Source organism: Vulpes lagopus, chromosome 20 (assembly GCF_018345385.1).
Source record: "Vulpes lagopus strain Blue_001 chromosome 20, ASM1834538v1, whole genome shotgun sequence".
NCBI classification, from domain to species: Eukaryota; Metazoa; Chordata; class Mammalia; order Carnivora; family Canidae; genus Vulpes; species Vulpes lagopus.
Window position 1 is genome coordinate 13,914,026 of NC_054843.1, and position 14,295 is coordinate 13,928,320.

Below are 14,295 nucleotides of genomic sequence, written 5' to 3' on the forward strand. Positions count from 1 at the left end.
TTAGGTATCACTTAACTAACTCTCTGGGCTGTGGTGAGGAACTTTGTGAATATCAGGCCAACTGTTTCCAAAGAGTACATCCTTATTTTTTGTTCTTTTTAATTTTCTTATTCTTAATTTAAAAAAAATATTTTATTTATTTGAGGGAAAAAGAGAGCAGAAGCAGAAGGGAGAGGCAATGGGAGAGGGGAAAGCAGACTCCTTGCTGAGCGGCTCCCCCCAACAACATGGGGCTCAATCCCAAGATCCTGAATTGTGACCTAAGCCAAAAGCCAAGGCCCAACCAATTTAGTCACCCAGGTGTCCCTCTTGTCCTTCTTTAAAATTGTACCACATATGTAGAAAATTCCTTACTATTCCAGGTTGTACAAGTTCTTTTCAAATTTAAGATGCTTTTAGGGACTTTAACAGCATTGTCAATATCTTAGAAATATCTAGTTGATATCTTGGGAAAGAGAAGTTAGAAATTATCTACAGACAAAAAAATGGGCACAGACTAAGCAAAGAGAAGACAGAGACAAATTTATGATATTGACTATGGAGATCTAGGTAGAAGGATGCTGTGTTCTTTCGAATATATAATAGAGCCAAAACCATTTTCCCACCTCATACTTATACCTGGTTGGAGTAATGATTCATGGAGGAAGGAAGTTGGGTGGTGTTTTGAGTGAGATTTGAAAAAGATCTAAGATAAGTGGATAAATGATGAAGGCAGAGAAAGAGGGGGAAATGATGTAGGAAGCCAAATGTAATCTTGCATTTGTGGTAGCAGTGAGACTAGAATGTATTATAGAGAAAGCACTCAGGATATATATTTTAAAAAAGTACTGTGGGAAGACTTCTCACAAGATGGATTTTAACTTCCATAAGTTAAGAGTGATAGTCTTTCCACTAGTGATTACAATTCTGCAATGTATGTATTTATTTATTAAAGATTTTATTTATTTATTCATGAGAGACACAGGGAGAGAGGCAGAGACATAGGCAGAGGGAGAAGCAGGCTCCTTAGGGGAACCTGATGTGGGACTTGATCCTGGGACCCTGGGATCACGACCTGAGTCAAAGGCAGATGCTTCACCACTGATCCACCCAGGTGCCCCTGCTATATATTTGAACCAAAATAAGTATGTTGGTATTTAAAGCCAAAATTAAATCTATTAATTGTACATGACCCAAATTTTAAAACTCTAAAAATCAGGTGAGCTTTTGTGGTTGTTGTTTCCTGGTACACATGGCAGGTGAACTAAATCTGTCTTGACTTAAAATATTCTTTTATATTCTAAAGAGAGGTGCATCATTTGCTTCTCATGATACAAAATACATGCGTGCCTTTTGAAGAAATTGGGAAGCTTAAGAGACTTGATTTTAATTATTTTTTGCTATTTTGTAGAACTAATTATAACAACCCTCAAATGCCAGTGATGAGAAGATATTTAATTAGAAATTCAACAATATTTAATGTAACTGATGTCAAGTGACTGGCACTGGAGTACTCTATGTAGGGTTTGGCATGTCACTACTTTGAAGAAACATCAAATCATTCTAAGAAGATTATAGCAGCAAGCTCTGCTCTACAACCTAACTATGTAGCCAAGCAGGTTTAGACATTCTTGTAAGTGTGGTCGGGGGACCACAGATTAATACGTTGGGTCAGGCAAATATAATTCATGGAATGACACCAAAGGAGGGGCACGTGTTTTGTCACATTCTCTGATCAGAGTATATATGCCTCCTTGTAAAGATGTCGACATTCACACTCTGACTCTTGCATTCAGCCGCCAACTCGCCAACTCACCACCTTGACACGATGAGCTACTACGGCAACTACTATGGAGGCCTGGGCTACGGCTGTGGAGGCTTCAGTGGCCTGGGCTGTGGCAGTGGCTGGGGATGTGGCAGCTTCCCGAGACTGGGCTGGGGCTGGGGAGGCTACAGATATGGCTGCGACCGCCCACTGTGCTATGGAGGATATGGATTCTCTACCTTCTACTAAACATACTGTTGAAATTGAATGCAAAGAGAAAGCCTCCAAATTTATTGATCCTATTTTTGTAGTTCGATTCCCAAAACATCTATCCTATATTCTCCAGGACAAATCAATACCTATTTATCAATGGTCAAACTGCTTCTACAAATATTTGCTGCTTTTTACCTCCAGAACCCATCATCTTAAATGAATATTCAATACGTGAAACTGTCCCAGTTTGTGTCCTCATTTTGGTTTACTTCTCTTGCCACCATTATCATAATGTTATCTTTCTAGAAGACCTTGAAGAAAATTTGTATTTTTGCTTTTGTCCAATAAAATGATTACTCGAAATCTAAATACTCTGGTTTTGTTTGATGTTTTGATGTCTTGATTTTTATTATTTTAACATCTTCTTTTGCAACTAATATAAAAAATCAGCTTATGAAGCTGCAAGGTCTGTGGCTATTGGTTATAGAGTATGATGCAACAATTTCTAGTTCACCACATTATACAAGCTTGAGAACAAACCCATAGGGAGTAATACTAACAGTTAATGAAAATGACTCTCTCTGTCAGCTCCCTTAACATATATATACATATATCACATATATATTTATTTTTTAATTTTTTTAAATAATAAATTTATTTTTATTGGTGTTCAATTTGCCAACATACAGAATAACACCCAGTGCTCATCCCGTCAAGTGCCCCCCTCAGTGCCCGTCACCCATTCACCCTCACCCCCTTCCCTCCTCCCCTTCCACGCCCCTAGTTCGTTTTCCAGAGTTAGGAGTCTTTATCACATATATATTTATATATCTGTCCTCTCAAATGTCTTTCAAGTGTTCCTGGAACTACTAAGGATTGTGTCATTCTCATATTTACATTCAAGTACATATTTCTCTGTGGCATTGCTACTAGCTAAATATTTTCTTTCTTTTAAGGCTATTTATTAGCTTCACAGCATAAACAAGAGGAAGGTACTGAGTTTTCCTACATATCCTCTGCTCCCACACATGCACAACATCCCCCGATATCAGTATGCCCTACCAGAGGGGTACATTGGTTATAACTGATGAACTAACATTGACACATTATAATCACCCAGTCCATACATTATGGTTGACTCTTGGTGTAGTACATTCTAGGGTTTGGACAAATATACAATGACATGAATCCATCATCATAATACCATACAGAATATTTTTACTGTCCTAAATATCTTCCTTTTTTAAGTTTTTATTTAAATTTCAGTTAGTTAACATACAATGTAATATTAGGTCCAGGTGTACAATTTAGTGATTCATCACATTAAGCATACTCCTTAATCCCTGAATATGTCCTATGGTCCTCCTACCCATCCCTTCCCTTGCTGAATATCTTCCTGGTACCACTGGTCTAGCCAGACATGCCTTTGCTTTCTTATAAACTTTGTCTTCGGGCAGGGAAGGAGATTGGAAAGTATCACTCACTACCTGGGCAGGAACTTTATTTCTATAGTTGGCATCTTACTGAGGGCTATTGTCCCTCATAAGGCTGGTCTACCTACCAGTGAGTGGTACAGTGTTCTATGGAAAATAAGGGTGTATGGGGGGGTGTCTTTTCTGATTTCTTTTTACACTCTGTTAGGAGGCACTTAATATTCTCTAGACCTTCTCATGAAGGAACAGTGGTACAAAGTGAAACCTTAGTCACACCCCAGATGCTTTATTGACAAGAGTCTCTCATGGCTGGAAACTCTGGCTCCATTGTTTAGTCAAGGTCAAACAACCTGGCTCTTTCTTTCTTCAGAATTTATTTCCTCCCAGAAAATTCCTCAACCTCTCATTAGGAACTTCCTTTTAGGCTTATTCCATCAGTTTACCTCTCGGAACAATTGTCTTGGAACATCAACAGTGAACACAAATTGAACTCTCCCCAGAAGGTTTCTTAGCCAACTTTTGAAGTGCCCAGAACAGCCTGTTTCACCAGTTTGTCTGACATGACCAGACATGTCTGAATCCACTCAGATTCATATTTGGACCCCTATGCTTTATGTCTTGAGAAATTCTTTTTTATCTTTCTGTAAACTGAAAGACGTTACTATAAGAACAATTTGCCAGAGCAAAAACTGTTACCTTTTTACCTGTACTGCAGTTTAGATTTTAAATGAGAAAACCAAACAAGGGAAGTAAGAGGAAAAAAAAAAAAAGATGAAAGAGAATTCATGGATCAGGGCCCAGTGACTTAAAAAGAATATGTCTTACATATTTTTGTGAGGATGACATGACAACCAGAGTGATTACTTGCCCAAGTGTATTAAACTGGAAGGTGTCAATTCAAAGGATCTTCAGAAGATCCCTTCTGCACGTATTCAATCTTGCTAGCAATGCTTAAGGCTTAGTATGTTCATACATAAAGCTGAGTGTGTTCTAAATACCTGAGATAAATAGAAGAATTCTTCAGGTAATTGGTTTATGCTCTAACCAGGAAGTACAGTGGAATGATCCCTGTAGATTAGTAATAATGATAACTGTAGCTATTACTCTATATGATTTATAATTTTGGTTGTTCAGTTTCCATCGTCTAAAATATAATAACATTTGAACTAATTTGTACATTTACATGTGTTCTGTAGGAGGTATAAGTATATATAAAGTTTGCCCTGACAAACATATATAAAAAATCATAGGCCTTTTAAAGAACCATTACTTGGAATACAATATATGTGATTGCTCAACGTAATTACCTCCAGACAGACAGTACACCATACTGCGTATGACCTTGTATACCATGCATATTAGATTTAAAATTTTTTTTTTTTAATTTTTTTTATTTATTTATGATAGTCACAGAGAGAGAGAGAGAGGCAGAGACACAGGCGGAGGGAGAAACAGGCTCCATGCACCGGGAGCCTGATGTGGGATTCGATCCCGGGTCTCCAGGATCGCGCCCTGGGCCAAAGGCAGGCGCCAAACCACTGCGCCACCCAGGGATCCCGCATATTAGATTTAAATGTTGCCCCTATTTGAAGGTCTTTTTGGTTTTTGATCTGGACTGTCCAGATGCTATTAAAGTTGATTTGTGGCCAAACATAATTAGTGATTCTCCTCAATGTCATGGCTTTTAGAAGCATACTGCAGAGGCTAGGTTGATGCTCTTGGTTAAATTGTTAGACACTTGGAAGCTGGGAACATGAAACACGTTTCTAAATCGCAGTCACTAAATAGTTCTGTTGGGAGGAATTTTGTTTATGTTTCTTCCATCAGTAAGATGTTACATTCTTCTGAATCTAAGTAGGGGGAAAATGTCCTGAATAAAGATTAAAGGTCCTAATTTTGAAGAAGACATAACAGTGTTAGGTGTACTCCTTGTGTGCCAGTGAATAGAGATTGCATGATTTAGGATACAGGATTAATGTTAAAGGATAGAATTGGAGAATAATTTCTTGCAACATAGATGCAAAAATTAAATTTGTTTCCTCCACTGAAAAGAGTTTTAGAGACATAATAATCATGATCATGTCTCATTACTGACTTCAAATTGGTTATAGGCAATCTAATGATAAAAAAATCAGTATGAAAACTCTTTAATCAATAAAAAGTGCTCTAACAATATTAAAGGGAAGTTTAGTAAATATTTTATCATATATGTGAATAGAATAAAAAATCAATATAACTGATTACTTTTCTAAGTCTGAATATATATATTATATTATATTATATTATATTATATTATATTATATTATATATATAATATATGCATATTTATATATACAACAAATATAATGTTGGTCTCCAAAATACAGAGGACTAGGGTGAAACTATGGATCTATCTATGGCTCTAGCTCTGAACTTGGAGATACTGAGGCTTATTATTATACATTTAGTTATGTTTCTGACAAGCACCTTGCTGTGGGCTATAGGAACCATCTGGGTTTTATTGTTCAATTGGCTGATAGTGGCACCATGACCCATACAGCCACTCAGGTCTGTATTGGAGTGGCTTGCTATGTGGAGGCTTCCTATGTCTCTTCTCTCATCTCTGCAAGCATTTGGTAATTTTATGCTACCTCCTTATTGTACATATTTCATTTTATCCATTTACCCATTTTCTAAAGTTTATAATCATCATTTGTCCCTTGAACAAATACCTGAGCACATGTAATAAAGACAGGTATAAGAATGCTACTTGCTTGCCACCATGATATTGCTGCATAACAACCACAAACTTCAACGTTATGTAATCATAAGTTTGACACTCATTTATCTGACAGCTGGGTTCACTACAGGACTAGGGGTTGGCTAACTGTTGGTGCAAGTAGGTGGGTGACTTGGATCTGCTCCACATGTCCCTTATTCTCCAATCGATGACCAGATGTGTTCTCATGGAGCTAGCAGGAGTAGGGCAGCAAAGTAGACACCTGCAAGGATTTTGGGCACCTATACCCAGGACTGACACACAATTAATTTTGTCTCATGTTATTGGTTAAAGCATGTTATATGGCTGAGCCAAGAGGCAGAATGGGAGAACACTACACACTCATAAGACAGAGTAGAGGAGAGGGGGCAATGCTTAGCATTCTATCACAGACCCCACAGTCTACTCTCACAGGACAACCTATGAAATTTGAGTTTCAGGTAAAAAAACTGTGTTTTAAAAACAAGAATCTGCAAAATATCACATGAAACATACTTGTAGTAAAAAGTTGTTTGTCTGAAATTGAAATGTAGCTGGCACTTTGTATTTTTGTTTATACAAAAATATCTCTCCCAATCTGGCTTCTCTTCTGATGTTTTTCTGCTTGAAGAGTGTTTCCAAATGTGTGTCTATATATGCAACTGAATCTCAACATGTCCCGAATAGCTTATTCTCTCACATGTTACCCTTTCTGCCCTCAGACCTTCCATTCTAACATTTCTATCACCCAGTACCCCAAGCCTGAAAAATCAGTAACGAACATAATTCTCAATTTCTCTCCTCTCTTCATTCATTGACCAATAATTCTCCTTAATTCTATCATTTAAATCTTACTGAAAGAGGGAGTGCTTGGGTGGCACAATCGGTATTAATGGTTACTCCTGATTTTGCCTCAGGTCATGTGTTTAGGTCTTGGGATTGAGCCCCACCTGGTGGCTCAGCGCAGAGTCTGCTTAAGATTCTCTCTACGCTCTCCCTTTACCCCTCTCCCCTGCTCTACTTTCTCTTTTAAAAAAAATAATTAATTAAAAAATAAAATAGATCTTACTTGAAGAGGTCCCATTTTCTTCATCGCCAGTTCTCCTTTCCTATTTCAAGTCTTCCATATCTTCATCCTAATATTCTCTCTTAAGGGCCATCCTAACTCCTCTTTTATATCTTTCATATCTTAGGGTGATTTTCTTCTTTGTGGCTGTCTTATTGGTCAGAAACCCAAAGTCTGAAGTCAGACTGCTTGGGTTGCAATATCAATATTGATTAACTCCAAGACCTTGGACAATTTATTTTACTTCATTAAGTCTCACTTTTGTTACCTGTATATTGAAGATGATTTCATTGTTTCCCTGTAATGTGGAGAGGATTAAATGAGATTAGGTTGGTAAAGCACAAAGAAATGGCCAGACACAAATAATATTAGCTATAACTATTATTATTACCTTAATACTTTTATCCCCATATAATGCCTTTTTTCCCCACTGTATTTCATCCCATAGAAACACTTCCTCATCCTTTAAGCATTAGAATATAAAAATTACCCTTACATCATGGTTGAGAGAGAAAAAAAAAAAAAGCCTATCTATCCTCAATGATATTCTTTTCACATATTTTCTTTTTTCCACAACAAACTTTTTTTATATAATGTGATGTTTGCTTATCTTTCTCCCCTTCTCAATAGTGAGCTTCTTTATTGAAGTCTGAATTTACTCAGCTTTAATGTATCTGCATTGAAATTCATTACAGACTCGTGTAGTGAAATGTCTTACTTTCTTATTTCACTCCTGGCTGTAATCCTAGATGACTATTAAACTTGGTATGATTCTGTTGTAAGTTGAGTTTCTTTCATGCTATATTTTTATGTTCAAATGATAACTGAAATAAGTTACTAAAAAAATTTAAACAGCCCATATAGAACACCAGATTGCTTCTGGGTAGACAGTAAATGCACAAGGCAAGTACAATAAATTATTAGAATCTCCATTCCAACAGTATCATATGAAGACACCCAAACCCAAGTTCTCCCCACCAGTCTACTCCAAGGCTCTGTTCACAGGTCCTAGAACAGTACTATCAAATTAGCAAGGAAGTAATTGAAGGAAAGATACCAGACCTGTATATTATCTTCACTGCATACTTTTCTTCAGAAGTAAGATTATGAAGAGAAAGACAATTTATCGGATGGTTCTTCATTGAAAGAGATGGAAATTGCTTTAAAAAAAGAAACTTATTGAGAATGTGGCTAATTCCAAGAACCTGTTGGTAAGCAGGGTGATGAGGTTGACAGGCTGGACAGGACCCAGGGATGTAAAGACTGCTGGAATAGTGACCAATAGTGGCAAAAGTTTTGTTATGATATCACTTTTTCTATTACTGTTATGGCTGCTTTTAGCCATGACTGGCACCACAATTTTGGATGAATTCTGAGTTACTCTTTTGTCTTTGCATCACTTTCATCTAAGATCCAAGACCAGGTAACATCCTAATTCTTTTTTTTTTTAAGATTTTATTTATTCATTGAGACAGACAGAGAGAGAGAGAGAAAGAGGGGGGGCAGAGACAGGCAGAGGGAGAAGCAGGCTCCACGCAGGGAGCCCGATATGGGACTTGATCCCAGGTCTCCAGGATCACACCCGGGTCAAAGGTGGCGCTAAACCGCTGCGCCACCAGGGCTGCCCACATCCTAATTCCTAATTCATGCATCCAAGACATCACTACTAGGAATAATAAAAGACCCTCCTTAGGGTCTGTATTGGGAATTACAACACTTCCTTCTTCTGGAACAAAGCTTAGATACTGAGTAGCCCCACCCTCCTCCCAAAAGAGTAATGTCAATGATAGAGAGCTGAAATTAATCTACATTACACATTTTCTTCCATATCAGATTCAGCCCAAAAAATAAGTACATGGTCCTTTTAGCTAAGTGATTTGATAAGTTATTTACTCTCTCAATCATACCTCCTGTCATGATTTGTTTTATGTTTCTGTTTGACTTCTCTATGGTACTTAGTGATTTATCAAATAGTAATCTAGCTGTTATTGTTTTTGTGTGCTGGTCTTAGCTTACCAATAACTAGTGTTGTGACTGGACCAGCCTTTGGGGTTCTTATGAAGATTGCAAGATGTCCTTCAGCAATAATCATCATGAAACTGAAAAAAAATAAACTTTTATTACTTATAAGACCTAGAAATTACACAACACATCTGGGACCATACAGTGGTGTCATAGAGAGAGAGAGAGTGCATAGGCTTGGGATTCTGCTTTTATTGGTCAGAGGTGGGAGCTTAGAGTTTTGCAGATCACTATTGGTGAATTTAAAACATAAGAGAGGGTATTTAAACTGAAAAAAGAAAAAAAAACCCACAAATTAGATGGGCAAAATGGCCAGTTACTGAAATCAACTAAAACCAAGAAGACTCAGTGTGAGGAGGTGGCCTGGCTTTTTTTTTTTTTTAATTTAAACTGAATTAACCAACATATAGTAGATTATTAGTTTCAGACGTTAGTGTTCAATAATTCATCAGTTGTGTATAACACCCAGTGCTCATCATTGGCTCTTTATTCCTTGTGTGGCTGGCAATGTGTTTATTCAGGATCACCATCTTTGCAGTGGATGCCTCTTTGAAGTGGTGGCAATCAAAGCTTAAGTCAGGTACTTGCATGACAAAAAGAAAAACAACAACAAACAACTGTCAGGGTTTACACTACACTATGAGAGTATTTTGAAGATGTGGTTAACATCTATAATCAGTTGATTTTAAGTAAAGATGATCACCCTGAATAATGCAGGTGGATCTAATTCAATCAATTAGAGACCTTAAAAGTAAATCAAAGTTTCCCAAAGAAGGTATTTTCCCTCAAGACAGAAGTATCAACTCCTGCCTGAATTTCCAGCCTGCAAGCCTTTCCTTCCCCTTTCTGATTTGCCAGCCACCACAATCTTGTTAACTGGATCCTTAAAATAAATCTCTTCATCTAATTATATGAGATCACACACACACACACAAACACACACTCACTATACATATGCCCATATATACATTTTACAGTATAGTATTACTACATATAAGAATAAATGTATATATTAAAATAGTATACACACACACACAATATTGATTCAATTTATCTGGAGACTCTGATACAACTCCTCCAGTTTTCATAGTTGATGAAAACTCCACTAAATCCAAATTAGCACTTAAGGTTATGATATGTGATCATGGTTAAAACTGGAAATCCATTTCCTGGGGTTAAGAGGAAGATCAACTGGAAGACCAACCTGTCCCCAAACACTAGACACAAAAATCTGGGGAGGAAAAGCAAAGAAGAGAAGGAGAAAATGAAGAGACAAACTGCAGCAAGAGATGTAGTGTCAAGAGGAGAGGGTCACGTGGAATGCCACAGTGAGAGACCCGGAACCTAGGAGATAGACGGTGGTGAGTGAGCTCTAAGAAAAGATGTAACAAGGGTGAGGGGCAGACACCAAACGGAAATGGATAAGGAGTCACCGAAGGTCAACTATCTCTACAAAAATTATGCCCTAAGGGATACCTGGGTGGCTCAGCAGTTGAGCGTCTATCTGCCTTTGGCTCGGGATGTACTCCCGGGGTCCTGGGATCAAGTTCCACATTGGGCTGCATAGAACCTGCTTCTCCCTCTGCCTATGTCTCTGCCTCTCTGTGTGTGTGTCTTTCATGAATAAATAAATAAAATCTAAAAAAAAAATAAATAAAGATATGCCCTAAGCTTTTATTGATCTAAATGTGTTGTACAGAACACCATCAAGTGTCCATCTTACTCCCCTTCTGGAAGGTTCTCTAAATCAGCAGTGTAGCCAAGTAGAAAATACATAGGCTCTTGAGTCTAAGGTTCACCTAAGGTCATATCCAACTTGTGTGCTGAATAGCTGTGATGTTTTTGCTTGTGTTATTATTTAAATTCTCTATGCCATCTTTGAATTGGAGGCAGTAATAGTATCTACCTCATAGGATGATTTCCTGGCACAAAAGAAGTATGAATAAATACTTAATATTCATATTCTTACTATTTTTACTACCAAGTTGACAGATGTGTCTGTCTCAGGGACTCTGTTGAAGTCATTAACTCTTCAATAGAGGCTTGTTTTGAGGAATGGTGGACAGATCTCATTTGCATAAGATATGTTCTTACAGAGGGTGTCAGAAGCAGGCATATATAATTAGTGAACCCAAATAATCTTTTGAAACACAGTTGGGATTATTACCTCATGTCATGGAGCGAGTTTATGGGAATCTAAACCAAGGTAGGATAAAAGCTAAGGCTTTGAGGATAGAAAAATTACCTCTAATAGGCACAAAGTTGATTAAAGGAATACTAAATTAAAACATGCTGGAATCAAGGGAGTATTAAAGAGTTTGGGGGGGTTCAGATGCCATTTGAACTGTAGAGGCTACAGGCTTTCCTAGCTTCACTTCTGAGGATTTGTCAAGTCCCTGTATAGAGAGTGACATTTAAGCTCAAGTAACTTGGCTTTTACTACCCAACTGAATACATATCTGTAATAGAGAGTAAGCTGAGGTCATTGACACTTCAGGTGTCCACGGAAACTTTGCAATGGGTATCATGACCTCAGGGTTTTACTCACCACTCTCATTTGGACTTGGAGATAAAGACTTTGGAGGCCAGGGTGAAAATAATATTCTGGCCTCTGGTCATGAAGGGTATATGCTCTCAGAAATCAATTCAACACTCATTAATAAGATGTTCATATCCTGTATCCGTTGAGTTAATACCATCTTTGTCCCATCACTGGGACCTATTTTGATCACTTGTAGACTGAAATCTTTAAAGCATGACATTTGTCCCCCAAATGATTTCATTGAGTATCTAATCTAATTGTATTTAATTTTTAGCATTTGTCATAGACTGTATCTCAACTTTGATAGCTTACAAATCACATTGCTGTATTCCAGGCTGTTTAATTTCTACCTCAGATATATCATTCGAAATGAAGTTTTTATGGGAAGGAGGGAATAAACTCATGAGGTGTTTTCATGCCTGAGATGAGATGTGATAGCATTATTCAAAGGATGTTATTTTTCTGATAGATTCTTTCATGTGAGGGCTGTATCAGTTATGTTCTTTCTTATAAGGACATTTGGTTGCTATGGATAGTCTTTCATTTATTTTTTTTTCTAAGTGGTGGAAAATATAGAAACATTATAATATTTAAAACCCCAAGAGGGAAATGTTTAACTAGTACTCCAGGGTAACATAGGATGCTAGTGAAAAACCAAGTCTATACCAATTAAAACAAATAAGTCCAAGGAAATAATCAAACAAGCTCATTTTGCAACATGTTGAGAAATGCTGTTGTTTTTCTTTAATGTTTTTGATGCATTATATATTTAGTCTTTGAGGAAAAAAACCTACATGACAAAAGACTCACAGGATATGGCAACCTAATTGCAATGACGATTTAATAGCAAAGAACAGGGATGCCTGGGTGGCTTAGCAGTTAAACACCTGCCTTCAGCTCAGGACGTGATCCTGGGGTGCCGGGATCAAGTCCCACATTGGGTTCCCTGCATGGAACCTGATTCTTCCTCTGCCTGTGTCTCTGCCTCTCTCTCTTTCTGTGTCTCTTATGAATAAATAAACAAAATCTTAAAAAAAAATAATAGTAAAGAACATGATGGCATTGAATACAACTTACTTGACCCAATTTTGTACAGTTCTTTAATTTAGGAGGTCAGTTTTACTCACAGCTCCTTTAACTTTGTGGTTGTATTTGTGCAGTGACTTCGTAACATTTACCAACCTTGACCCCAAATATTCAGTTTATATATTTCACAAAGACTGTGTGAGGTATTGTCTTTCTCTTTGTATATTCAGTTTGAATCTACTCATTATTGATATAAAAAAAAAACACAGTGATTTCTGAGTAGCATGCTTCTCTGGTGTTGATTGGGTCTTCTAAGTGAGCAATGATTTCTTATTTTTAGAGATAATGTATGTTGTTCCCATAGACACCTGATTAAAATGACTAGATAGACACAAGTGTTTTTCAAAGCCAATTGAAATGATGTAACTGATATAATAATCTTTTAACTCTTAACAAAAACACAAAAACACAGTTCTTCTTTCCTTTCAGAAACAGCAGTAAATAGTCCATGGTAACTTTAACCGTGACTTTATCTGTGGAGTTAATTTTTTTACTTTTATTCCAAAGAGTGGCACAATACATCACACATCATTTACACGCCATGCTCACATCTGTATATTACTTCTATAACTCACCCAACTACAGTCTCCCCCTCTGTAAATATGGGCGTTGTACCGTTTCATGACCAAGGTATTTTGACATTCTGTGATTCTTATTTTTACTATTGCTACTGAACAGAGTTTCTCTTTGAATACTAAAATTTTATTTAGAACATAAAGCCAAAAACCTTTAAAAATGGGTATACATTTTTGGTTTAAGACAAATGGCTAAGAGTTCTTATTACTACCACAAATTATTACATAATAATAATGTTACATAATGTTTTTTCTTTTTTATTTTATCATAAGAGAATCTCCTGCAATGTTGATTGCTTGTCTCAATTGGCTGTCTGATTATTTATTAAGTAGCCTGTAAGATCTTAAGGAAAATGCTACAACTTTCAAGCCAAATATATGTTTCTGCTTTACCTAAAGTACAAAGCTATAAAAGAATAACTGCCTTCAGTGTTTACTGAAGAATCTAGTGAGTATTTAAATTCATGACTTGATATAACTTGGGTTAACTGATTTTTATTTTCAAGACATTTTCTTTCGCATCATAAATTGATGTTTATTGCCAAAAATAAAACAAGCGAACATATGCATTTCGATGAGTTTGAGTTATAGTGCTCAGCACTTTGTTAGTCTGGCTGGATTCAACTTTAATCACCTGAGATCAATTCACATAGATTTAATAAAAAAAAATCTACCATTTAAAGTTGAATAATTTGCAACAATATGGATGAACCTGAGGACATTATGCTAAGTGAAATAAACCAGACATAGAAAGACAAATGATCTCACTTATATGTGGAATTTGAAAACATCAAGATCATAGTAACATAGAATAAAATGGTGGTTACCAGAGGCTGGTAGTGGTGGAAATGGGGAGACACTGGTCAAAGGGTACAAA

General features: G+C 36.8%; 1 protein-coding gene across 1 annotated transcript; it reads left to right on the top strand.

Moving 5' to 3' along the window:
* The first annotated feature begins 1,807 nt into the window (after nucleotides 1–1,807).
* Nucleotides 1,808–1,993, top strand: LOC121479295 (keratin-associated protein 19-7-like). The gene has a single exon (XM_041734789.1). It carries the CDS (start codon nucleotides 1,808–1,810, stop codon nucleotides 1,991–1,993), a length of 186 nt encoding a protein of 61 aa, XP_041590723.1.
* The last annotated feature ends 12,302 nt before the right edge of the window (nucleotides 1,994–14,295 follow it).